The 23385-nt window shown below is 49.5% G+C and overlaps 10 protein-coding genes across 10 annotated transcripts; 5 read left to right on the top strand and 5 right to left on the bottom strand.

Annotated features, from left to right (window-relative positions):
• Positions 1-141: 141 nt before the first annotated feature.
• Positions 142-2421, top strand: F5Y00DRAFT_254733 (Sodium:solute symporter family-domain-containing protein; the record flags this gene model as incomplete). Its single annotated transcript, XM_048010207.1, has 2 exons — positions 142-694; positions 770-2421. 2 exons carry the CDS (start codon positions 142-144, stop codon positions 2419-2421), a joined length of 2205 nt encoding a protein of 734 aa, XP_047862269.1.
• Positions 2422-2669: 248 nt separating this feature from the next.
• On the bottom strand, positions 2670-4845 carry F5Y00DRAFT_147100 (alpha/beta-hydrolase). Its single transcript, XM_048004452.1, has one exon. It carries the CDS (start codon positions 4488-4490, stop codon positions 2778-2780), a length of 1713 nt encoding a protein of 570 aa, XP_047862270.1. The 5' UTR covers positions 4491-4845; the 3' UTR covers positions 2670-2777.
• Positions 4846-6441: 1596 nt separating this feature from the next.
• Positions 6442-8541, top strand: F5Y00DRAFT_254735 (putative MFS transporter; the record flags this gene model as incomplete). Its single annotated transcript, XM_048010208.1, has 8 exons — positions 6442-6663; positions 6818-6948; positions 7003-7088; positions 7135-7225; positions 7287-7637; positions 7771-7817; positions 7868-8128; positions 8222-8541. 8 exons carry the CDS (start codon positions 6442-6444, stop codon positions 8539-8541), a joined length of 1509 nt encoding a protein of 502 aa, XP_047862271.1.
• Positions 8542-8916: 375 nt separating this feature from the next.
• Positions 8917-10806, top strand: F5Y00DRAFT_272160 (PK beta-barrel-protein domain-containing protein-like protein; the record flags this gene model as incomplete). Its single annotated transcript, XM_048012924.1, has 2 exons — positions 8917-10138; positions 10169-10806. The coding sequence occupies 2 exons, from the start codon at positions 8917-8919 to the stop codon at positions 10804-10806; spliced, it is 1860 nt and encodes a 619-aa protein (XP_047862272.1).
• F5Y00DRAFT_147131 (putative cytochrome P450 oxidoreductase GliC-like protein) lies at positions 10766-12863 on the bottom strand. Its single transcript, XM_048004453.1, has 3 exons — positions 12622-12863; positions 12374-12561; positions 10766-12278 (listed from the first exon to the last, which is right to left on the bottom strand). The coding sequence occupies exons 1-3, from the start codon at positions 12760-12762 to the stop codon at positions 10982-10984; spliced, it is 1626 nt and encodes a 541-aa protein (XP_047862273.1). The 5' UTR covers positions 12763-12863; the 3' UTR covers positions 10766-10981.
• Positions 12864-13079: 216 nt separating this feature from the next.
• Positions 13080-14827, bottom strand: F5Y00DRAFT_147154 (uncharacterized protein). The gene is made up of 2 exons (XM_048004454.1): positions 14614-14827; positions 13080-14526 (listed from the first exon to the last, which is right to left on the bottom strand). The coding sequence occupies exons 1-2, from the start codon at positions 14713-14715 to the stop codon at positions 13291-13293; spliced, it is 1338 nt and encodes a 445-aa protein (XP_047862274.1). The 5' UTR covers positions 14716-14827; the 3' UTR covers positions 13080-13290.
• A 492-nt stretch (positions 14828-15319) lies between these two features.
• On the bottom strand, positions 15320-16948 carry F5Y00DRAFT_147161 (kynurenine 3-monooxygenase). Its single transcript, XM_048004455.1, has 2 exons — positions 16769-16948; positions 15320-16646 (listed from the first exon to the last, which is right to left on the bottom strand). The coding sequence occupies exons 1-2, from the start codon at positions 16820-16822 to the stop codon at positions 15429-15431; spliced, it is 1272 nt and encodes a 423-aa protein (XP_047862275.1). The 5' UTR covers positions 16823-16948; the 3' UTR covers positions 15320-15428.
• Positions 16949-19170: 2222 nt separating this feature from the next.
• On the top strand, positions 19171-20526 carry F5Y00DRAFT_264728 (uncharacterized protein; the record flags this gene model as incomplete). The annotated part of the gene is made up of 5 exons (XM_048011704.1): positions 19171-19210; positions 19306-19626; positions 19712-19782; positions 19841-19950; positions 20022-20526. The coding sequence occupies 5 exons, from the start codon at positions 19171-19173 to the stop codon at positions 20524-20526; spliced, it is 1047 nt and encodes a 348-aa protein (XP_047862276.1).
• Positions 20527-20904: 378 nt separating this feature from the next.
• F5Y00DRAFT_272161 (uncharacterized protein) lies at positions 20905-21250 on the bottom strand (the record flags this gene model as incomplete). The annotated part of the gene is made up of 1 exon (XM_048012925.1): positions 20905-21250. The coding sequence occupies exon 1, from the start codon at positions 21241-21243 to the stop codon at positions 20905-20907; it is 339 nt and encodes a 112-aa protein (XP_047862277.1). The 5' UTR covers positions 21244-21250.
• Positions 21251-21602: 352 nt separating this feature from the next.
• F5Y00DRAFT_272163 (cytochrome P450) lies at positions 21603-23357 on the top strand (the record flags this gene model as incomplete). The annotated part of the gene is made up of 4 exons (XM_048012926.1): positions 21603-21806; positions 21874-22090; positions 22153-22227; positions 22315-23357. 4 exons carry the CDS (start codon positions 21603-21605, stop codon positions 23355-23357), a joined length of 1539 nt encoding a protein of 512 aa, XP_047862278.1.
• Between the last annotated feature and the right edge of the window lie 28 nt (positions 23358-23385).

Consider the following 23385-nt stretch of genomic DNA (forward strand, 5'->3'; position numbering starts at 1 on the left):
ACTTACTTACTTACTAGGTTACCTGTATTCCAATTCCCAGCCGCCAGCCAGCCAGTACGAAAGCCCCGATAGGAGGATCCCAGCATATGTTAGGTACCTAGGAAAGGAAAGGAAGGGAACGGAAAAAGAAAAGAGAAAGCCATGTCGCAGCTGCAGCTGGGCGTGCACGGCATCACGCTGGTGCCGCAGGGCACGGGGTACGGGCTGCTGATCGGGCTCGGGGTGGCCTTCTGCGCCGTGATCCTCGTCGCCATCAAGATCCAGCGCGCGTACCTGTCCGAGGACTCGGGGACCTCGGAGATGTTCATGGTGGCGAACCGGTCCGTCGGGATCGGGCTCACGGCCTCGGCGGTGTTTTCCTCGTGGATGTGGATCAACGAGACGGTGTTCGCGGCGGCCATGTGTTATCGTTTCGGGCTGGCGGTGCCGCTGTGGTGGGCGACGGGCCTCTGCTTCCAGATCGCGCTGATGGCGGCGCTTGGTGTCTTGGCTAAGATACGCGTGCCCTACGCGCATACTTCGCTCGAGATTATCAAGATGCGGTATGGCAGGGTTGGGCATGTGGTGTTTATCGTGCTGAACTTAACTAATAACGTGTTTGGGTGTGCGTCCATGATCCTCACGGGCTCGCAGCTCATATACGGTATTTCGGGCATGCATTTCGTCGCGGCCACTGTTCTCATTCCCCTCGGTGGTAAGTTAACTACGCTCTTTTTATACTCGTTGAAATTGAAATATGGATATTGGAGACTGATTAACCGTCTGGTAGTGGTCTTGTATACCGCTGTAGGTGGCCTTAAAGCTACCTTCCTTACGGACTATATCCATACTACCATCGCTCTGGTGCTTATCATGTACTTTACGTTGAGCATTCTAACACACGAAGCCGTAGGCGGGCTTGGGGGTCTCTACGACAAGGTTATGGCGACGGCGGCTGAGAATTACATCCCTGGAAACTTCGAGGGCTCGCTCCTTACTATGAAATCCAAGGATGCTATTATCTGGGGTCTGATCCTTAAGTTTGGCAACTTGGCCCTTGTGGTTATGGACACGGCCTTCTGGCAGAAGTCTTTTGCTAGCGAGGTTTCTGCCACCGTGCCGGGCTATAACCTTGCGGCCGTCGCCATCTTCGGAATTCCTTGGGGACTAGGTACTGTTATTGGTCTAGCCGCGCGAGCTATTCACGATACCCCTATCTTCCCGTCGTATCCAGGCCTGTTCACGAGCGCCGAAGTCAATGCTGGGCTTGTCATGCCGTACACGGTCAAGGCATTAATCGGCGACCAGGGTATAGTTGCTTTCTTCGTGCTGTTGTTTATGGCGTTAACGTCAACCGTGAGTTCGTCCATGATTGCTGTGAGCTCTATCCTGTCGTTCGACGTCTACAAGAACTATATCAATCCCAAGGCAAATGACAAGCGACTCCTGAGAGTGAGCCATCTGGCTGTGGTGGCCCATGCCATCTTCATCACGGGTGTCTCGCTAGCTCTTAACTATGGCGGTGCGGATATGACTTGGATCGGTTACTTTCGTCCTATCCTCTCGTGCCCGGGCATCATCCCCTTAGCCTTGACCTTATGCTGGTCCGGGCAGACGCGCCTCGCTGCTATCCTATCTCCAGTCCTAGGTTTCTTTACCGGCCTCGCTATATGGCTAGGTACGGCGAAAGCCCTGTATGGTACTATCAGCTTAGAGACGACCGAAGCTGGACTACCAGCATTATACGGGGCGTGCGGATCGCTATTCTCGCCGGCAATCTACTCTTTCCTGATCTCCAAGTATAAGCCTTACAAGTTCGATTGGCGCGAGTTCCTACGCATCGAACTTGCTGACGAATTCCGGATCGATCCCGATAGCGCATCTTCCGCAGAGCAATCGGAAGAGTCGTCAATTAGCGACGAGAAGAAAGATGCCGGCCAGAAAAATGATGATGAAAAACACCCAGCTACTCCTGAACGTGTATACCTGCCTCGCGAAGCCCAGGCATCGTCTTCGGAAGAAGTAACTAAAGTGCCATCACACAACCCAGAGCACGCTCCTGGCGATACGGAGAAGAGCTCGCCTCAAGTCACGATCTCGCCGCGGAACAAGCCAACCGCAATCCCCCTCGACCAGATCCAACATCCATTCAGCGAAGAAACGTTAAAGGAGCTGCGGAAATGGTATCGTATCGCATGGGCCTTCTTCGTCTTCATCGTGCTAGTAACGTTCGTGGCGTGGCCCATGCCGCTGTACCGCGACTACATCTTCACGAAGCCGTTTTTCAGCGGGTGGACTACCGTCGCTATCGCTTGGCAGTTCTTCTCATTCCTTGCCGTCGCGGTGTATCCGCTGTACGATGGACGTCGCGAGATTGCTAAAGGTGCCAAGGGCGTGTGGAAAGCTACGAGGGGGTATTTTGGGAAATCAGCCTCGGCATGATGTGGGATACTAAGGGTATACCTATCCATAGACCCAGATTAAGGCTAGAAGAAAGGGAGGATAATACTTTGGGTGGCTTTTATGATTTGTACGGGTAGATGATAAATATAGATTTTGTGGTCAAGGTTGAATTATCGGGTTAGATCTGGTTACCGCAGATTACTTGAGAGGGAGCGATACAGAACAAAGCTGGATACTTCTCATGACATTTTGTTCCCTACGTTGGTTCATCGTAATGTAGACGTCACGTAAAATGTAGTAGTAAATTGTAATAATATTACTTTATTTAAGACATCAAGGCTATCACGATAGTGCATACGCTTCATATCTCACGTAAATCTTGTAGCGACATTCATTTACCTCCCTCGGCGTCCCAGACGTGTCCTCAAGCTCCTCTTCATGAGCACAGCCTGCTGCTGCCAAGGCCCACCCGGCTTGTTCGTGTTGACATCGTACGTAGTATTCGCCGGCAGAATTTCCCACTGCATCGTGGAATTCCCCTGGCGGTACGTGCTCTTCTTCGTTCCCTCCGTGAGATACTCCAAGTCCACCACTTGTTTTCCGGTCTGGATGTCCTGGCCTTTGATGGCTCGCTCGAAGAACTCCAGGGCGGCTAAGGGCTGGTAGAAGGGGACCTCGTGGCCGCTCTCGTAGATTCGCGTGAAGCTGAACTTGCCAGATTGTTTTACTTGGCCGTGCGTTATGTTGTCGCTCGTGATTATGTCCGTATAGCCGGCTTTCGAGAATCCCGGCGCTGCAACTTCTTCTACCACGGCTTCGCCTCCGAGCCAGTTGCAGTTGTAATCCGCGTCGCCCGCGTAGATTGCCACGGTTATGTTTTTGGAGATCAGGTAGCGGAGGTCTTCGATCGTACCCATCTCCCGGCTGTCGTCGCCGGTACCGCTAAACGCCTGGCCTACGGCGTCGCTGAACGACGAGAAGTTGGTAAAGGCGCCAATTGCGGCTTGCAGCTCCGCCGAGTTTAGGTAGTCGCTGTAGAATCCGTATGGGAACGGATCTGGCACGAGCTCCCGCACATCATACTCGTCTCGGCCGAGCACGTTATCGTATACGGATTCGACCATGTTAGCGCAGAAGCTGTCGGCGCTGCTGCAGATGTGGTTCAAACCAGTAGCTTTGCAGTCATTCAGTCGGTCGATGCAGTTCCCGGGTCCGTACAAATTGTTATAGAACATGGATTCTATAGACGCATTGAAGGGCGCGTAGTCATAAGTGTTCCCGGGAAAGACGGTGAAGTTGTAATAGGCTTGATACTGAATTATCGGGTCATACCATCCATTACCTATCAGGACCGACTCCAGCTGAATCTCTTTCGCTCCAGGGATCTGCTTGGCGTTCTGCTCTTCGATATAGGCATTGAAGACAGGTCCGTAGTGGCCGCCATAGCTTTCCGTCGCGAAGTGAAACCCGTTTCGCGAGTACTTGGGGAATGCACCCATGAAACCCTGGAGGGTCTTCCAGAAATTAGGAGCAGCATTGGTAGTTGAATTTGCTGTCAGCGTAAGATTCGGGTAGGAATAGGTTCCGCACGAGCCAGCAGGCGCATAGTCGGGACACGTAGCGTCTGGCACGGTTACAATGTTGCCGTCCGAATACCAAGCATTGACTGGCTTGGAGTAGGAAAAGCCGACTTGAGTGGGTTGGTCGATGAAGAGCAGATTGCTCACGTTAGACCACGAGTAAGGGTTGTTGTAGACGTTGCCGAAGTAATCAACACGACACGGGCCCAATTCCTCAAAGAGGCCGATCATAGAGCTCGAGCCAGGACCGCCATTGATCCAAACGGTCAATGGGGCTTCTGACGGATCTTGGTTGCGGGATTCGAAAAACCACCAGAAGATGTGTTCGTCCTCTCCCACGTCGGCATATCCCGAGTAACTCTTCACATTAGGGTCCAACTCGCATGTCCCTGCAGGCACCTCTTTGTACCGAACTGGAATATCAGCGTAGCCGACAACCTTCTCGAGCGAAGTCGGTGGCGCAACGAACTGAGCTAATCCGTGAGATGCCGCAGCTACGAGCAACAACGGCCGCACGAAGGAAGACATGGTGAAGGCAATTATCACGAATCACGACGCACGTAAGAAGCGGGAAGACAGGAAGGGAATAATCAACGGACGCCAAGTCACGATTTATAAGGAATGTTCGGTAACAGCCGCGATGATCGCCGGGGTGCCTGGATGAGTCTTACCGGTCTGGGATTTTCTTTTGTTGTCAATGGCTGTTCTAGGTAACGAGCCGTGGTATTGGGCTGACGCCATTGGCGGCGCACCACATCGTATCTGCCATGTTGCGTTGGGGCCTGCATACTGCGCGTCGTCTAGCTTGAATAGGCATGTAGGCATGCCATTTGTTTATCTGCTATCGTATCGTGCGGGGGTTCGTTAAACGACGTCGTACTGGCTTAGATGTGGTGAGATGTGGATGGGGGTTGGCGGGACTACTATAGTACCTCTACCCATACGATAACGAGCGCAAAAAGCAAGGAGTAGTTGTGGAGTATTCTATCGAGATCACGCATTGAGAGTCTCCCAGTAATGAAATATACCTGGGCTGGCATTTGAGTTCAATGGACATATTCTTGTCATATCTGGTAACTCACATGTAGTATTCTAGCCGTAGCAGCAGCCCTAGAGAGCAGCCATTCTGATAACTTGACGTCCATCAACAAGTCCTGCGCGGGAGCCCAAGAACAACTCTTCCGAAAAGTTCAGCGGAATTCAAAAGTTCCACCGGATAATGCATCGTTGGTGATCTATCAGAGTGAGTGGCGTTGCATACGACTTCGAGTATAGGCAGCCGACTTACTGATTCTTCAGTATTAGGTAAAATTCTTGCTACTTTCTGTAAACGATATATAGACGGATGGTTTCAGCTGTCTATTTATTCTTATTTCTTTTTTGCCGTCTAGCTAGAGTGGCTTTGGTATGTCCTAGGTTGTCGTCACGTCGAACCCCAAGTAAGCGGTTTCTAAGGTTCTTTTTAACCCCAATTTCTTTTTGGAAGGGAGGACAAAGGTATCTAGATAATCATGAGAGATATCGTATTCTCAATATTCCAAGCCTTCCTTTAATTCTCTATGATTAGTTCTCTTAATCAGTCCCCTTAGCAATCCATACATACCTAGGTACTGACAGAGTCCTTTATTCCATATGTCTCATCTGGAATCCTAACACACGAGACCACGGTAGAACGCTACATTTACATTTAAATTTAACAGATTCGTTTTAGAATAGCTTCTCGGAAAAGCCGGACGGGCCCCGGGCATATAATAAGGCTGCATAGGGTAGATGCATATCATCGTCGTCGAGATCAAGATTTCGAAGACCCCCCCACGATGTCAGGATTCTGGAGTAAGCCACTTCAATTTAGTGTATTGTACGAGCCACTATCCGTCCTTTACTTTAGTATGTGGCTGATACAGTATCAATAAATGGAATATAACACAATCAAATACGTTTTCTTGGCGTTGTTCAACCTCGCCGAACTTCACGGACCCCACCGACGTGGCGGATTGACTAACCTCGCCGACCTCGCCGAGGCCGACGGCATGCCAAACTTACAGCGTGCCGTGCCGCCTCTAGTATAGGAACACTTTGAAGTGCCGGAGCTTATTCTGGTGAACACTCCGAGTAGGGCAGACCATCCTACTTAATAGCTTGAAGAGGCAGGGCATCGGCAGCCGCTATCTATCGGCGAACCGACCAAATGCGAGAGCCGTACGGAACCCTGGCTTCTCCATAATGTAAAGCTCTATAGTCGGGAGCTATGATTGCTCAGTGGCATCTAATTATAGGTCCTCAACAGGCACATAGGGTGTAAACTGCTACATTGCTCTATTCTATGTTGTAGATCTCCCACGTGTAACACGGATTGACTTGATATGTATAGTCCTAGTGTATCGCCCGCCTTAGAATAATTTCTCTGGGCGCTTGTTTCGCTCCTCGCTCTTTTGACTTGTCTACCACTCTCCCCCCCCCGCGTTGAGAGCTATTCATGATGGCCGCGTCTCAGGAAAGAACTAGTGCCGACGCTGAAGCGACTAGCGCCAGGACGTCTATTCCACCCGCATCGCTATCAAGGTCGCTGAATGAAAAGGCGGATCTGAAAGAGGCTGCTACTGTTGCGAACGACGATGTTGTTGACACTCCACAGGCAGTGTACCCAGAAGAATGGAAGCTATGGATCGTCTATGTCGCGACGCTGCTAACTATGTTTCTTGTGGGTAGATATCCTTGGCTGGATAGTGCTTGGCTGGATTAGGTACATATAGCTAACCGCGTCTATTCTATAGGTACCGCTTGACATGGTATGCAATTGACTGCCTTACTTAATGTTTCTATCCGTCAAGTTTTATCTTAACAATTACCCCTAGACCATAGTAGCAACCGCTATCCCTAAGATCACCGAAGAATTCCAGAGTCTGGACCAGGTTGGATGGTATGGCTCGGCGCTCTTCCTGACCTTAGCAGCCTTTCAGGCGCCATGGGGAACCATCTACAAATAGTTCCCGCTCAAAATCGCTTATGCCGTCTCCGTTTTCATATTCGAATTCGGAAGTCTGATTTGTGGTGTTTCGAGGAACAGCCAGATGCTCATCGCGGGCCGTGTGATCACCGGCTGCGGAGGCGCAGGTATTACTATCGGTAGGTACCTATGTTATCATTGCTCATCTTGTTCCGGCTGCAAAAGCTCCGGCTTTTATCGGCGGTATAGGCGCTGCTTTTAGCATTGCAAGTGTAGCTGGTCCGTTGGTAGGAGGAGCTTTCACTGGAGAAGTTACGTAGAGGTGGTGGTACGTCTGTCTTTGATTACTTGTGGTCATGATACTTACTGCTCTGCAGTTTCTACATTAACCTACCCATTGGTGGTGCTGCATCCATCATTTTCTTCATTCTATTCCCGAAGCCAAGTATGCCGCCCCAGCCAGCAACTCTAAGGGAGAAGCTCCTAGGGTTGGATCCCTTAGGAACGATTCTTGCGGTTACGTCCATCATATGCTACTTCCTCGCTCTCGAATGGGGCGGCGTGTCGAAGGCGTGGAGCAGCGCGGACGTGGTTGGGACTCTCGTCGGCTGGATTCTTCTTGCTATCGCTTTTGGTGTGGTGCAATGGTTCCTCAAAGAGCGAGCATCGATCGTCCCCCGAATCCTCGCGCAACGACACGTATGTGGTGGTGCGGCTTTCATGTTCTTGTAAGTGTCATCGAGATACGTACTCCCTCTACTCCCTCAACTTTAACTAACAGGTGAAAATTAGACTGAGTTGCGCCAACTTCATGATGATTTAAAACCTTCCGCTTTACTTCCAATCTGTGAAGGGTTCCAGTCCGACTTTGAGTGGTATTCAAGTTCTGCCACTCATTGTTTCTGCCTGTAAGGTCTTCTAGGCCCTCTTTTCAATACTCACTAACATCACATGATAGCTGTAACCGTTATAATCAGCGGTATTCTCTTTACAAAGTTCCCCTTTTATCAACTTTACCTCCTCATTGGTGCCAGCTTAACAGCAATTGGTGCTGGACTACTTTACACTCTCGAAGTAGACTCGTACGCAGGAGCATACCTGGGGTATCAGTTCGTAGTCGGTATCGGTAATGGCGCGTGCCAGCAGATCCCTTTTACGGTCGTGCAAGCCTTTTCTAAGCCCCAAGACTTGGCCACGTCAATGTCTACCCTTCTCTGTGGTCAGACCCCTATCCCGGTCTTAGTATCTCTACGAGCATGAGATGCAGTCATATAAAGAAAACTTACTAAACCATCTTACTTTCGCCCAACAGTCTTTCAACTGCTATCAGGTGCCATGTCCGTGGCCGCGGCTCAATCCCTTTTCATAAACCGCTTGCTCTCCGCTGCTTCTATCCGTGTCCCAGACGCCGACCGCGCAACCATCATCGCCACTGGAGCTACTGACCTCCAACGCGTGTTCCCTGGCGACCAACTATTAGGAATACGCGAAAGTTATTTGGACGGATTGCACGCCGCGTGGGCTATGGCTATTGCGTTTGCGGGTGCTGCTTTGTTGACCGGGTTGACGCTAGGATTCAAGAGGGTTGAAAAGCCTCAGGGAGAGCCGACGAAGGACGTCGAGGAGGGCTAGGGGGACTGAAGTAAAGGTTGAGGGGAATGGCACGCTAGGTAGTGGTGAGAAAGCGTGAGCAGTTTAGCGAGATGTGATGATCATCCGGTGCCAACCGAAGCTTGCCTCTAGATTATATATAGAGTCTCTATATATAAGTGCCCCGGACTCTATTTCTTTGTTTAAGAATTGAGTATTCGTCATTGGAACGCAGCCAATCGCCTTCCAAACAAGGCAGCATTAGCCCCTCGAAGTTACCTGCTAGTACTTATAATATTTATAGGATGTATTTATAGGATGCGCATTTCTATATATTTCCTCGCTCCCTATTCTTATTTGATACTCTACTTCTTAGTGTAACACTATAGCAACACCAAACCTCATTCATCATATAACATGCCTGCATCCTCCTCCACCTCTTCAGATTTTACTGTAGTGGCGGTTTCGCGCTCGCGACCAGCTACCCACGATATTCACTCACAGCCAACACTTACAGCTATTGTTCGATCGCCTTCGACCACGCCGTTGGTACTCACCCCTGAAGAAGGAATCGAAGGTCACAAGTCTGCTGTTCATGATGCGCAGGTATACGCATTCTTTGCCCATCATTATGATTACTGGACGTCACGGCTAAATATCGAGCGGTCTGAATGGAGTTGGGCTTTTTGGGGAGAGAACTTGACCTTGAAAGCGGCGGATGGACTTGATGAGTGGAGCATTAATTTAGGGGATCGATGGGTATTTTCGTCCCCTGATGATGAGGGGGAGAGCAAGGACAAAGGATTTAAGAACAAAGGGGTTATTCTCGAGGTTGTAGGGGGACGGAGTCCGTGTTCACGGCTCGCATGGCGATGCGGACAGCCGAGCAGTTGGCTAGCCGAGGTCGCTAAGTCCGGCTTTTGCGGTGTCTACCTGAAAGTCGTGCGCGGAGGTTCCATCGCGCCCGGTGCCACAGCAAGAATCATCCCGACTCATGAGGAATACACGGTTCCGGCTGGTAGCATTGCCCAGTGCGTGTTCTCACCGCTCGGAGATCTTGCTACTCGTATATTGGCAGAGCGTATCCTGCGTGTGCCTAACTTGCAAAAGATGAACAGACATGTCATCGCTCGCAAGCTAGGGATGATTGAGGATAAAGAAGTTACAGGGAAGAATCGATGGGCTGGGTGGCGGTCTCTAAAGGTCGTCAAGGTGGTCGATGAGTCTGCAACTGTCAAGTCTTTCTATCTGAATGCCGTTGATGACAAGCCCTTAGCATCCTACCTCCCAGGGCAATTCCTAACTGTAAAATTGCCCTCCGGTGACATCCGCCGCTGGTCCATTTCTTCTTGGTCGCCCTCCTCCTTTACCTCAGTCCCACCATATTACCGCATTACGGTTAAGAAAGGACCGGCTGCCTCTCGTTATCTTCACTCCAATGTCCTAACTGGGGACACGATATTAGCACGCTCACCGTCTGGGTCGTTTGTCCCTGATTTAAGCCGGGAATTCCCCCCTCGTAAGATATACATCAGCGCGGGAATAGGCATGACTCCGATTCTTAGCATGGTCCAGTCTCACTTTTCTCACCCGGCTTTAAAGAAAACACCTGCGATTCTGATCCACGTCGCCCGGAATGGTGAGGAAAATACATCCCATTTTAAATCAGAACTCTCATCATTCGACCTATTCCGCATGATCACATTTTATACCTCCCCTATTGCCGGTGTAGACGTCCAGGGTAGAGACTTTGACCATACAGGGCGACCTACGTTCGACTTCTTTAACACGTTGTTGAGTCCATCGTATTTTATCGATCCATTAGGAATCACTCCAATCGAACTACCTGGTAACGTCTCCAACGCGTATATCTGCGGTCCACCAGACTTTGTAGATACCATACGGGACTACCTTGGACGCTGCAAAGTCCCACCACCAGCTATACGTTACGAAACGTTTTCGTCAAATTCGGATTTTAAACCTGACGATCTATCAGTTTCGGCGGCGGACGGGACAGATCTTCCAGAGGAATCAGTCGTCCGGTTTCGAACGAAAGAGGCTAAATGGAAGAAATCTGAAGCGCTCTCACTTCTTGAACTTCTCGAACGAGATGGTGGAGGGGAAAGCCCAGAATCGGCTTGTCGGGAGGGCGATTGCGGGACTTGTGAGGTAGAGATCTTAAAGGGAGAAGCTCGAGTTTCGAAGGATGCGGGCAAGGAGGCGAAAGAAGCAAGTGGGAAAGCTGGGACTATGATAAGAACATGTTGCTCCTTTCCAGCAAGCCAACTTTTAGAGTTGAAATTCTGAATACTACCTACTTCATGATATTCTATCATCATGAGAGTCGCAGGATACAAATCGAAACATCAGATGCCTGTGAAATGGTTAGAGCTACATAGATGAGTACCTGGTAGCCAATAGCTTATGCCAAACCCTGTTCTTTCAAATTTAACCTCTCGTTCAACCCAACCTCCTTCACAGGCTACCTCGTCAAAGAATCACACCGCAACAAAAGATCCGGATGATGAATCCACATCTCATCATCCCACGGCCAATCCATATTCTCCTCCTCCTCTCCATGGCCACCGGCTTTCTTCTCCTTTTCCTGCCCCCCTACCTTAACATCCAACACGATATTCCAATTCTCCAACATCTCAACAACCACGCTCCTCAGGACCAACTCCGCGACGTACTTCCCCAGACAGGTTCGCGGACCAAATCCAAACCTCCAATACCGATACCGCAAGTCGCGCCCGCCCTTCTGCCGCTCAAGCCACCGCTGTGGCCGGAATCGCTCCCGGTCTTCGCCCCAAAACGGGTCTCGGATGTTGAGCGCGTACGAGTCGACGACGAAGTTGGTACCCGCGGGGACTTCGTAGCCGTCGAGGACGCGCGGCGTCGGACACGCTTGGGGCGTAGAGAACGCGGCGAGCGGGCGCAGGCGTGCGGACTCGAGAATGCACGCGCCCAGGAGAGTTGGTGTCGTCGTCCACGACGAGAGGAGGTAAGCGTTTCGCGTCGCCGGATCTGAGGAGTGCGCACGAATCTCGCTGCGCAGCGCTTCCTGCACAGCAGGATGGGCTGCTAGGAACACCAGAGTCCACGACATGCCGCCCATAGTCACGTCGATATTAGCAAACATCATCTCGTCGAGAGTTTGCAGCAGTTCCTCGCGCGACATGGTTCCTTTTTCAACGGCTTCGTACATCGCGATAATAGGGGCTGCTTCGGATCCCTTGGCATTGAGAGCGTGCGCGTATGCTCGGTCGTTCCAATCGGCCCAGCGCTCTTTGAAGTGGCGGAGCGCGCGTATGGCTGGGAGAGGGAGGAATCGCGAGATAGGGAATCTTGTGATGCCGCCGCTAATCACGTTCTTAAATAAATCTTCTCTATCCGGAATTAAATCCCTAAGTTCTCGCTCTAGCATCGCATCCAGCGGTCCATACACAACCCTTGCGACGAAGAGGAATGGGAGCAATTTTAGGTCACGCACGGGATGCAGTTTTCCTTGTTCCCTGAGCGTCTTGTTCTCCGCGCTTAAAGTGCGCATGTACGACTTGGTGAAGTCCTGTACATCGGCGACATACGCGCTCGTTGAACGGTGCAGGAACGGCGCCTCGACGCCGGTCTTAACGGCGTTCCAGGACGAGCCGCTAATAAGACCAAGGCAAGATCCCAGAAGACGTTCCATAAGGTAGCCGCTGTCATTCGCGTGGGCCTTGATGTGCGTGTGGGAATCGCGAAATACAAGTTCTACATGGGAAGGTTTGGTTAAGACGCTTATGATAAATGTTAGAAATGCGCTTGGTATTCATCTTGATAGCAGTATTGAGTTATGAAGATTGAGGTTGGAAGGGAGAATTAGGATACTCACACTTCCCCCTTCATTCCTGACCATAGGCGATAGAGACTCCCATGCTCACTCTCCCACTTGGCGCTGTTTGTGCGTCCATTCAGAAACTTTTCGACGTTTCCTTGGCCGTTAGGAAATACATATGGAAGTGATGGCAAATCAGAACCATTTTTCACATGTTTAATTTGGTAGCGGTGAGATAAGATTGTCTGGGGGTTGGCTGTTAGTTGAATAAGTGAAAAGACTACATAAGGTTTAGAAGTACTCACGTTAATTACCCTGGAAAGTAATGACTTAAGACAGGTCTGTATTGTTTGGCTTCGTAATATGAAGACAAGGCCGACGGCTGCAGCGAGAATTTCAATAGGAAAGGGAACGTTGGCGGGAATGTAAGCCTGGAAAGAGGACATTCTACGAATTTGTACGGAGCACTCCGCAGCTAATTACTTACTACGATAGATATTCCAAGTCTCTGGAGTAACGGATTACGAGCACTAATTAGAAATTAACGAAGAGGCCCCTTGGGCTATGATAAAAGGAACTACAAGTAAGACAGATCCTATCTTAGTGCCGGGAACCATATCCAGGGGCTGATTCCTCCGAGCCCCGCACCGTGTGAAGCAAACGTTACGGCGTACGGAGTCCGGGCCGAGCGTCTGTCGGCCGCCGATCCGGGAGCCGAACTCTCGGGAACTAAATAAAGACGCATCACGCCGACGTACACTACTGACATTTAAGAATTGCTAAGCTGCGAGAACCCGGGACACTATCTATATTATGCAGAACACGATTCTAGTAGTCACTATTTATAGTAGATTGCTTCTGCGGAGCAGCCGACAAGAGTGAAAAATAAGCGTAACCTTACGCACCGATTTACGGTACGTTATCGTGACTGGTTAGGCAATTTACATATTGATTTACATACATGGCAATCGCTCTCATAACACGAGACGCCGCGCTGAACTCCATTTCTGCTTTATCTGATACATCAACGTCTTCGTCCTGACCTGCAAGTCTTCTAGTAGAAGATCGTGGGTGCGTTTGGAGACGTTATTCCAATCCGGTTGTAGCAGTGTCTGCTTGATCAGCTTGGACACTTGAAGGATTGTTGATAATTCCTTTCCTACAATATGCATCTGTAAGGCTTGCTGAACCTCACGATCGACTTGGTAGGCGCCAAGGTGTAGTGAGAGGTCTCCGGATGATCCAGTGGTTGCGAGGCCGCAGATTATGGACGGCATACATTGCTCGAAGAAGGTAATTACCTGCGTGAGGCAGACTAATATGAGAATCATATGCGTAGATGATGATGGGTCTGCTAAAGGCAATGCGCGGAGAGCCTCAGTGACGCGTGGAAGGAGCTGTGAGCTCTGATGAAGCACCTCGTCTAGCGGCATGGGTGATTTGTGTGGTCTACGGGAGAGCTCTTCAAGTTGCGTCGTCCAGTAATTGACATCGCCCCCGGAAGAATGCGGCGTGCCGGGCGTTTGGCCGGAACCAGGGCCCTGGTAGCTTGATGTCGTTGTTGAAGATGAAGTTCCAGAGAGTTGTGTTGCTTGAAGTTGTTGTTGCTGCTGCTGCTGCCGCTGCTGTTGTTGTTGTCGAGATGGTGAACCTCGAGGAGACTGAGGGCTAATGAGTCGAGGGAATGTTAAATCTAAAGGAGTTCCGATAACTTCAAAATGATTATCATCGATATCTGAAAAGTCTATATCCTCGAAATTCGGAATGAGCGGGTCAAAACCGGGGCTTTGAAGCTCATCACCGATATTATCTAGCAACATGGATGTGGCCGAGTGTTTTCGCTGCTGTTGACCACTGGGTTCGTCTGAGATACTCATAGAATCACTTGCTGGTCGGTTATGATGGAGGTTATAGTTTCTCTCTACTGACGAACTAGGTAATTGTAACCCGTTCTGCTCAATTTGCTGCTCAGCGTCGCCAACTCCGCTAGATAGGCTGTTAGACGAATTCCAGTCGTGTGGCTGCTGCTGCTGATGGTGACTACCAGCAGGGCTGGTGATGTATGAACCCATGGGCTTCGGAACGCTTGACTTGCGTCTCCTGTTCGCTCTATCTACTGGTGTGCGGCCCATGTTTGACTGGCTATAGTGGCATGTCTTGTTCCCGCGCTCACAGCGCTGGCAGCCAGAAAGCTCTCCGGTGCAGCGAACCTATGGTAAGTTGTTAGTAGCTGCCTTTTATTTCATGTTCCTTGAACAATATATCATCGCCCTCTAGGTCTCTAGGTACTTACTCACCTTTGAGAGATGGCAGTTATCGCAAGCTAGACGCTTTTTGCGATCAGTGCTTGGCGACGCACTTGATGCATTGACCGTACGACCACCAATTAGTGTTGTCATCGTGAAGCACGTTGCAGCGAGATGTGAAGAAGAGGCTGGTCGTCTTTCCTGCTGCTAGGTAAAGCGATTTGGCTTCGACGAGACCCTCAGGCGTATTGTCAAGCTGGACGTCGTGCAGGTATTCTCCCCCGTACATAGGTATCCTTTTAGGAATCCAGGAATCATGGAATCGTAGATTTAAGATTTATCATCTTGTCGACAGGGGCATAATTACACTAGCAGTGATGCCAAAATGCAAGCCTAGGCTCCCTCGCTCATCTGCGGGACCTACAAGACATTGTCTAGATTCCTTCGCGTTCACCGTGCAGTGCCTGTTAGCTGACGTACGACAATGTTGGCTTGGCGTTCCGGAGTATCTAATAAGACCAACGGCGGCGCAGCAGGGAAGAGTGTGGTATAGTGGATCCGCTCGCTGACAAGAGATGCGCGCGATGTGACGAGTAACGAGTAACGATGAGGATATTTGTTCAGTAAACGAACAGAAACGAATCAGCATACCCTTGTTGCTTTGTTATCTCGTTATGAGTTTGGCTGTATTGTACACTAACGAATTAGCCTCCGGGAAACGCTATATTTAAAATCCTTCGACAGCCGCTCCACAGTAGCTTCGGTAACAGTACCTAAGCAGTGTTGGTTGGTTGGTATAACCAATAACATGTACAAATAATGTGTTGTTGGTACGTTGTTTATATTATTACCAACAGATTATGCCTTTAAGGGTTAGCAGCCTGTTTGAGCTCTTCCACCCACTTGTCAGCCTCCTGGGCCAAATCCGGATCATACAGCCAACTTAACTCGCCACCCTCACCACGTGTGAGCGACTGGTCACTCCAAATAGCGCCTGGGGGCAGCTTAGCTCGCTCTGATTCCGGTAGACGTTTTGCGTTCATTTGGTTAGTTAGATCGAGGACTTTCTTAACTCGTGCTTGGCGATAGGTCTGCCATTGTTCGGCGGCCTTGTCTAGCGGCACCTCGGGCGACAGCTTAGAGAGCAGAGTGGCTAGTGCTCTCACATCCTCGAAAGCTTGGTTGGCACCCTGACCGGCAGTTGGCGGGATCGCGTGCGCTGCGTCTCCAACTAGGATAATTCTCTTGGACTCAGATAGCCACGATGCCAGGGGCGGTATAATGTGGAAGGCCCAAAATCCCATCCGGTCTACTGGCGTCGCCTCCAGAGCTGATTGAACAATATCCGGCCAGTCAGACTTATTCTCTTGAAGCATGTCATACAACCTTTGCTTATCCTTCCTCAGAGCTTCCCAACCTTCCGCGTCCAGCGCGGGGAATCGCCTCTGCGAGCCAATAAAAAGCTCGGACCCGTCCGGCTTCTGGGGGACTAGCAGAAACGCGCCCGGCTTGGCTAAGACAGTCGCAGGTAGGCTGTATCCTTCAGGGATACGAAGCTGAGATCTCTGCACAACGCTGTTGATGCCCATGAAACCGGCGTATATAGGTTTCACTTGGGGCAAGAAGGTCCCACGTACAGCCGAATGGATTCCGTCAGCTCCAATTACGAGAGGAGCGGATGCGACACGTCCGTCCGCAAATGTAAACTCGACCTTGTCAGGGCCATCGGATGTGATGGCAGTCAATTTACTATCGAAGTGGATCGGGATGTTGCGCTCCCGTAGCATGGCCCTCATCTCATCTAGAAGTTCTTTGCGTATGATACGGATGGCATTGTAGCCGTATAACTTCTCAGAGCCGAAGTAGTACACATCAGTAGTCTGATCCTGGCCATCCTTGAAGGTGAGGATGTCGAATTGTAGCGAGTTATCGCGAACACGTTTGTAGACGCCCACGCTATCGAGGACTCGCAGGGCGTTGGGCGATAGCATAATACCACCCCCTTGGTCGAAATCCGCGGAGCGGGCCTCGTAGACCGTAGAGGGGATATTCAGATCGTGCAAGGCCAGAGCGAGGGTTAGGCCCTACGAGTAAGGGGCATCAGCAAAAGCCACAACCACAAACGGTAAGGAGAAGGTGCGACAAGACGGCGTAGATCGACGCTAATCGACTCAAAAGGCTTAGAGACAGTCGCCAGACTACTTACGGCAAGACCTCCGCCAATAATGGCCACTTCGGCAGGGGGGGCGGTGAGAACCATGGTGAGAGGACGACGTGGGTAGGGAAGAAAAAGCACAAATCCTAGCTACGGATGACGAAAAGTGCGGAAATAAATTTGGTGGGTTTCAGAGGATTCGGTCGAATATACAGTATAAAAAAAAAAACAAAACTTTCCAATAATGTACTCAGCAAATGAAATGTGAGATGGTTCGACGGATCGATCAAAAAGAGAAGAAGAGAAGGAGAGAGCAGGAGATATCCTTATTATCCTCATTGCTACTCAGCCTTACGGATGACCGCGCCGAACCGTTGGCCGTTGTCTTTCAACCTCGCCGAGCTCTTCTATTCGCTAACCTCGCCGATCTTGTTTGCCTATAGGACAACCGGGGGGCAGATTAGGATGGGGTCGCAGAGGGGGTGGGGAGAATAGGTAGGTATCGTATAGCTCCTACGGAAAATTACACAAGAGCTTGAATACTTGAGAGATTCAAACTAACAGGTATGCAGGGAGCCAGCTTAGACCTCTGGCGATTGGCTGCCGAAGTCGATTTATTACTAGCGCGATGCAATAGAGCCGGGGGCGTTGGGGGCGAGTAACACAGCATCAATGTAAGACGAGGCTCGACCTACGAATATGCACGTAGGACATAACCGGTTTGCATACATACATCCTAAAGTGGTCCTCGAAGTTATCATTTGCGTTACGAATGATAACTAATAAAGATGAAGAAAAGGGGGAGAAAAGAGGCGATTCAGAGTCCCGAGGGATTGATTAAGCTTATTTAAAGTTTAGCGTGATTGGGCTCAAATAGGCAAGTATCTATGTACGTGTTGATGTACGTGTTACAAATGAAGGTTAATATGTAACTAAGCCATTTTATATACGATTGAATCTAACGGCACGTGTGATGAAGCAGCAGAGTAGTAGCAGAGTAGTAAGGCAGTAAGCTTGGCAACAGATAGAGACCGATAAAGTCCCGCTTTTATGAGGCTGAACGAAAGGACCGATTGGGTGGTCCTTCTCTAGCTATAGCGGCTTAAAGCGGCCTAAAGTGGCATACGAAGTATACCAACAACCACTGAAGTAGTGAATGTCACCATAAGAGTAATACATAAAAACCTACATACCTGATCTGCGGGGTTTCAAGAACTACCGTAGGTATGTAGGAGGCATCATAATTGATATAATTCTCAGATTCTCCAAAACATGCTTCGCCGCAATTCTGCATTATCTCCGTCCGTAGGAATCATGTAGTCAAATAGTCCTTCAATCGCGACAACGTAACAAATTGACAAAAGAATTTAACCAACCAAGGTATATCTCCGTGGGGAATATTCTAATCAATTGGTAAGCAAATAATAAAAGAGAACTTACGATAAACTGACAATAAAACAATACGGGAGGTTCAATATCCTCAGGTGTGCGAGGCTACCAATCAGAATAATTCATGACGCATAGTATGTACAACCGTTACTTGCAGGTCCCTGGGTAGTACACACACAGATTCATTTCACCAGATGTGCGGAAAACCACGTGGTGATATCATACCCAGAACTCGTCCGTCACCCCGGTCCCCTACCGCTCGACCTGCCCAACTTAGCCCCGCCAAGATCTACAATTTCTTCAACCTTTTCCTACTATAGAACGTGGTCCGACGAGGAATATGATTTATTTGCAAAAAGACACTCTCAGATTCTTCAGCTTGGTCTTGAGGTTACACAAGACAAGCTGAATGATGAATAAAATGAGAAAAAAGACAAAAAGAACAAGAAAATCTCACTTATATCATAGGTATCTCACATTCAAACGAGAAGTCGACTATAAGAGCAGCGATAACAATTCATCATACCTACTGCAGCGCTCATTTCATGTAGGTATCACCTTTAACTCCAGAAATCCTTCAGCAAGTCAAGTGTATCAATTGAGCCACTCACATGTTCCTGATAGAAAGCTATGAAAAACGTGGTAAGGGTTCAATTGCTCCCAACCCCAGGCTCAATCGCACGCTGCTTCGACAATGCTACCTTATGTCGTAAAGTGCGGGAGCAAATTGCTACTTAAACCCCTTACGCTAATCAGTCGAATAGGTACTACATACATGTACGTAGGGCACAGCCTTGCCTCACGACAAGAGTTCAATCTTCAGCGGCTAGGTCTATTAATAGTATTGAACTAACTTAGGTACCTTAGGTAGGTAGTGAATTAACTCCACGAGGGCACTGCGTATAGGTACTTGATACGTCTGGCAGGGTACAAAAGTACCGTAACAACGAGCTTGCAGCCAGGACCGTACGAATATATGAAGCAGATCTAGAACCATGCATAGTCGCTTTAGGCTTATCAATATTGTTAACTGAACCGTAGATGGACGCTCCATTAGTGCCATGATGGCATACCTTCCTACATGGAGATGGCTGACGCTCGCAGGTATGGCTGAGGGGTTCGAAGAATATCAGGTATCTATGTATCCCCAACTCTTCTGGTCCAATTATTGTGTTATACACTAGCCTCCTCATCTCCAGTTCGTCCGAGTCGCTCGTTTGGCCGGCCGTTCGCTCGTTGTCTCGCCGTGTCTATCCTCCCCATCGCTCTACCACACAATGAGCAGCCCAGCGGTCCGCCGGTTCCAACAGGGCCGTTTATCGACCCGGCGAAAGAGTCGCTGCCTCCCAGAGCCGTGCTCCTAGTAGCGCCCGTAACCACATTCTTCATCTTAGCGATACTATGTATCGGCCTTCGACTGTGGGCGAAGCGCATAAAGAAGATCTCGCTTCGGTTTACTGACTACGCTATCATTGTTGCTGCCGTCTTTTCGGTGGGGTATCTATCTATCTGCTGGCTAGGTAAGAACAAAAGAAGACTTCTTTTTTACCCCTGTTGTATATGAACGAACGAACGATCGATCGATCGACTAACTGGTGTGCATAGTGGCTGAACAAGGCGGCGTTGGCTTCCCGCTTGTACGAGTGGCTCCTCCGCAGCGTACACTTACACAAAAGGTAAATCCTATCCACTCCTTTGCATTTCTTGTCCGACATCAACGAACTTCATCTCCAGTCGCTCGTCATAGCATGGCTCCTGCAAGCGTGGGCCAATACCTTCGTGAGGTTGTCCATCCTCGACTTCATCGCGCAAGAAGGTCGCCTTGACTGTGGTATTCGGTCTTGGTATCTTGTAAGTACCTAACTAATACCATCTACTTGCATGATAGTATCTATAAGACTAACAACCTTCTCAGTGTCTGCTTTGCTACAGCATGGCGTACATACAACGTGGTCCACTTCTCCACCCCAGAAGCAAGATTAAATTTCACCATGACGGTCGTCGAAGATGCCCTATGGTCCGGACTCGAGATCAACCTCGGCATCATCAACACGTATCTCCCCGTCATGCCCGCGGCGCTGCAGCGAATCTTCAAGATTCCTTTTCTCAGGCTCATCTCCTTTTCAACATGGCGCCCCGCTAGCGGCTCCGAAGCCTCAGGCTTAAGGCCGACGTGGATGCGTCTCGGCAGCACCAAGGGCGACAAGAGCGGAAGCATCTCCTGCAAGGTCGAGTACTCGGTAGATATCGAGGCAAACCCCATGGGCCATATCCCGATGGGGAACATGGGCTCAACGACGAAGCTGGCCGAAAACCAGTGGCCGACGTATAACTACACTGCTACAAATCAGTATCATCCCAGCGGGAAGCCGCAAGGTCTCCCGGAGCAATATATTCAAAATCAATATCATGCTCAATAAAGGGGAACCTTGGAAATTTAGGTCTTGGGGACGGCGAACTGGTTAGGAGCGTGCATTTCAATCTTGCTTATCATAATTCATATTTATATCCTGTATATATAAGCTAGAACAGCAGAATAGCTCTCACATTGATGGTTTACGTCGATATCTGCATTTTATGAAATTTTACTTTATTTTCACAATCAAACTTCCTATAACGTCGCTGTGACGAATACAAGTTTATCAGAACTCTGGTAACCCCAAATCTTTTCTATTTCATCATAACTACTAGGTAAATGATTGCGCGAGTCACAAGAAAGGGAAATTTTATATTGTGCGTTTCTTTGATATTCATTTCCGTAACATCCATCACACGCGTGAGAGACTACAGGTTTTCCTTTATTCCTCATCATCCACCACATACATTTGAGTCTTAGTCTTGTCCAAAAACGTCCTCTCATCCTTGTCCAACCTTGCCTGGTTCTCCGGCTTCTCCGCAATCTCCTTCAACCTCAAGAATCCCGCCCTATCCTTGAACTCTAGGTAGCCGATGCCATCGTAGTGTGCTTCCGCAGGGCCCTGGACCTTTTCTGGGTAGCGGTGGACGTGGACGTCGGGGTAGGCGTCACCGGCGATCTCCTTAAGTAGATTGAGATGCTTGTTGTCCCAGTGGTCCTTGAATTCTTCGAGGGTGATGCCGGGAGCCTTGACGGCGAGCATGTATACGCGGAAGACCATTATGACGGTAGTTATATGTGTTTTTCTTTGGTTTTTTTAAGTTGCTAACGTTTCGATAGGATAATCAGTTGAAGTGAGTTGAGTATCCTTGAGACGGAGGGGCTTGTATGTGAGTGATGAGTGTCGCTAATAAGATGTGTACGGAAGTGTATTGTTACTTAAGCATAGCGGCGATACCGACTGCGCCGAATGAGACAAAGGATTAATTGGTATATCGACGCATAAGGTAAGTGAATCATATGAGACATTCATCATCGCTTAACGCGTCATACTAGAGTATCGAAAGGCCGTAGTAAACATCAAATCTGCCAATTTATTGCAATAGTACTACTTTACGCACATAACTACCTGTAACCAGTATGCTGTTAGCTACTTCTGCCGTCATTGCTCTGGTGGGTGTTTTGTTAGCGGCCTGGGTAAGGGAGAGGATAGCATCGAGAAGGCGGTTCGAGGGACTACCACGAGTTGGGATCGACCCAGGTTTATTCGGTCTGCAGCTTCAAGCTGCCAAGGACGAATTCTATGCCCGTGGACAACAGTTGCTAGAGGAAGGTTACGAGCAGGTTCGTTTAATACATCTCTCTAATATTATCTCTTAACCATTCCTTGCCAACCGGGAGAATCATATAGCACAAAGATACTCCGTACGTCATACAAACATGTGACAACGAGCGCCTCGTGGTTCCGGACAAGTTTATCGAGGAACTGAAGAACCTGCCGGAAAACCGGATCAGCTTCAAGGAAGAGCTCCTGGATCGCTTTATGGGGAAATACACCAAGCTCGATGCCGTCCGAAGAACAACTATCCATCGCGATATCGTGAGGCATCAATTAACTAAGAACATAGGTACTACCACTTCGTATGTTTTATAAAAAGGGAATGAAATATACTAATAAGGAATTTCTCAGGGAATTTGCTGCCTCAGATAAAAGAAGAAGCAGATCTAGCTCTGAAAAATGTTCTCAGCCAATGCAACTCAAAAGGTAGTTCTCACTCGACTAGTCACTCATCCATTCAAAACGCCGAGTGAAAATATCACCAATATTATCATCATACTAACTTCTTACTAGATTTCACTCCCGTCAAAGCGTCTTCTATAATCTTTGCTGCAATCGGCCAAATAACCTCCCGCAGGGTTATTGATGACCCCGCCATATCGCGAGACCCAGTATGGCTCGAGACTATCATGGGCTTCACTGCATCAGTAGCCATCTTCTCCATGACCATGAGGCGCATCTCGCCCACTCTGCGTCCCATAGCACAGTACACTCTGCAATGCGGCCGGAAACTTCGCGCCGATATTGCTCAAGTGACGAAACTCTTGGCCCCTGTGATTCAAGCTCGCCAGGAGCAAGTTAGTGGGGGGAAGAAGGGGGTCAAGTCTGATGATCAACCAAAAGATTTCGTACGCTGGCTGTCTGAGGCCGCTGAAGGCCAAGACGCCCGACCCGAAGCCATCGCCTTAAAAATTCTCTTCCTTATTGTCTCTTCGATGCACACAAGTGCCATCACCGCAATCCACATCCTCTACGATATTTGCGCTCATCCGGAGTTCATGGAGGAGCTACGTGCTGAGGCACTCGAGGAGACCGGTGCTAATGGCTGGACTGAAACTTCGCTGCTGAGGCTGCGCAAGATGGAGAGCTTTCTTAAGGAGAGCGGCCGTATTAATTCTGCCAATGTTGTCTCATTCCAGCGTCTCGTATTGGCACCGATCACCCTATCTAACGGTTTCACTATTCCGGCGGGCACGCATATCTGCGCCGCCTCCGATGCTCGCTCGCGCGACCCTGCGCTATATCAGGCACCTCTAGAGTTCCGACCGCTACGGTTCTACGCGCCGTCAACTAAAACCGGTACTAAAGTCGACACCTCAAATCTATTCAGCTCTGTTGCGGCCGGCGACTCGTGGTTTGGAGCGGGGCGACAGGCTTGTCCGGGACGGTGGTATGCGAGTGCGCAGATTAAACTTGTACTATGCTTGTTATTAATCGACTATGAATTCAAGTTTCCGGACGGGCAGAAGGAGAGGCCGAAGAACTGGGTTAAGGACGAGAAGACGGGGCCGGATATGGAGCAGATGATCTGGGTTAGACGGAGGACGACTGCTTGAGGCAGTAGAAATATCATAATAAATCATG

Source organism: Daldinia vernicosa, assembly GCF_022497035.1.
Source record: "Daldinia vernicosa strain CBS 139.73 unplaced genomic scaffold F5Y00scaffold_45, whole genome shotgun sequence".
NCBI classification, from domain to species: domain Eukaryota; kingdom Fungi; phylum Ascomycota; class Sordariomycetes; order Xylariales; family Hypoxylaceae; genus Daldinia; species Daldinia vernicosa.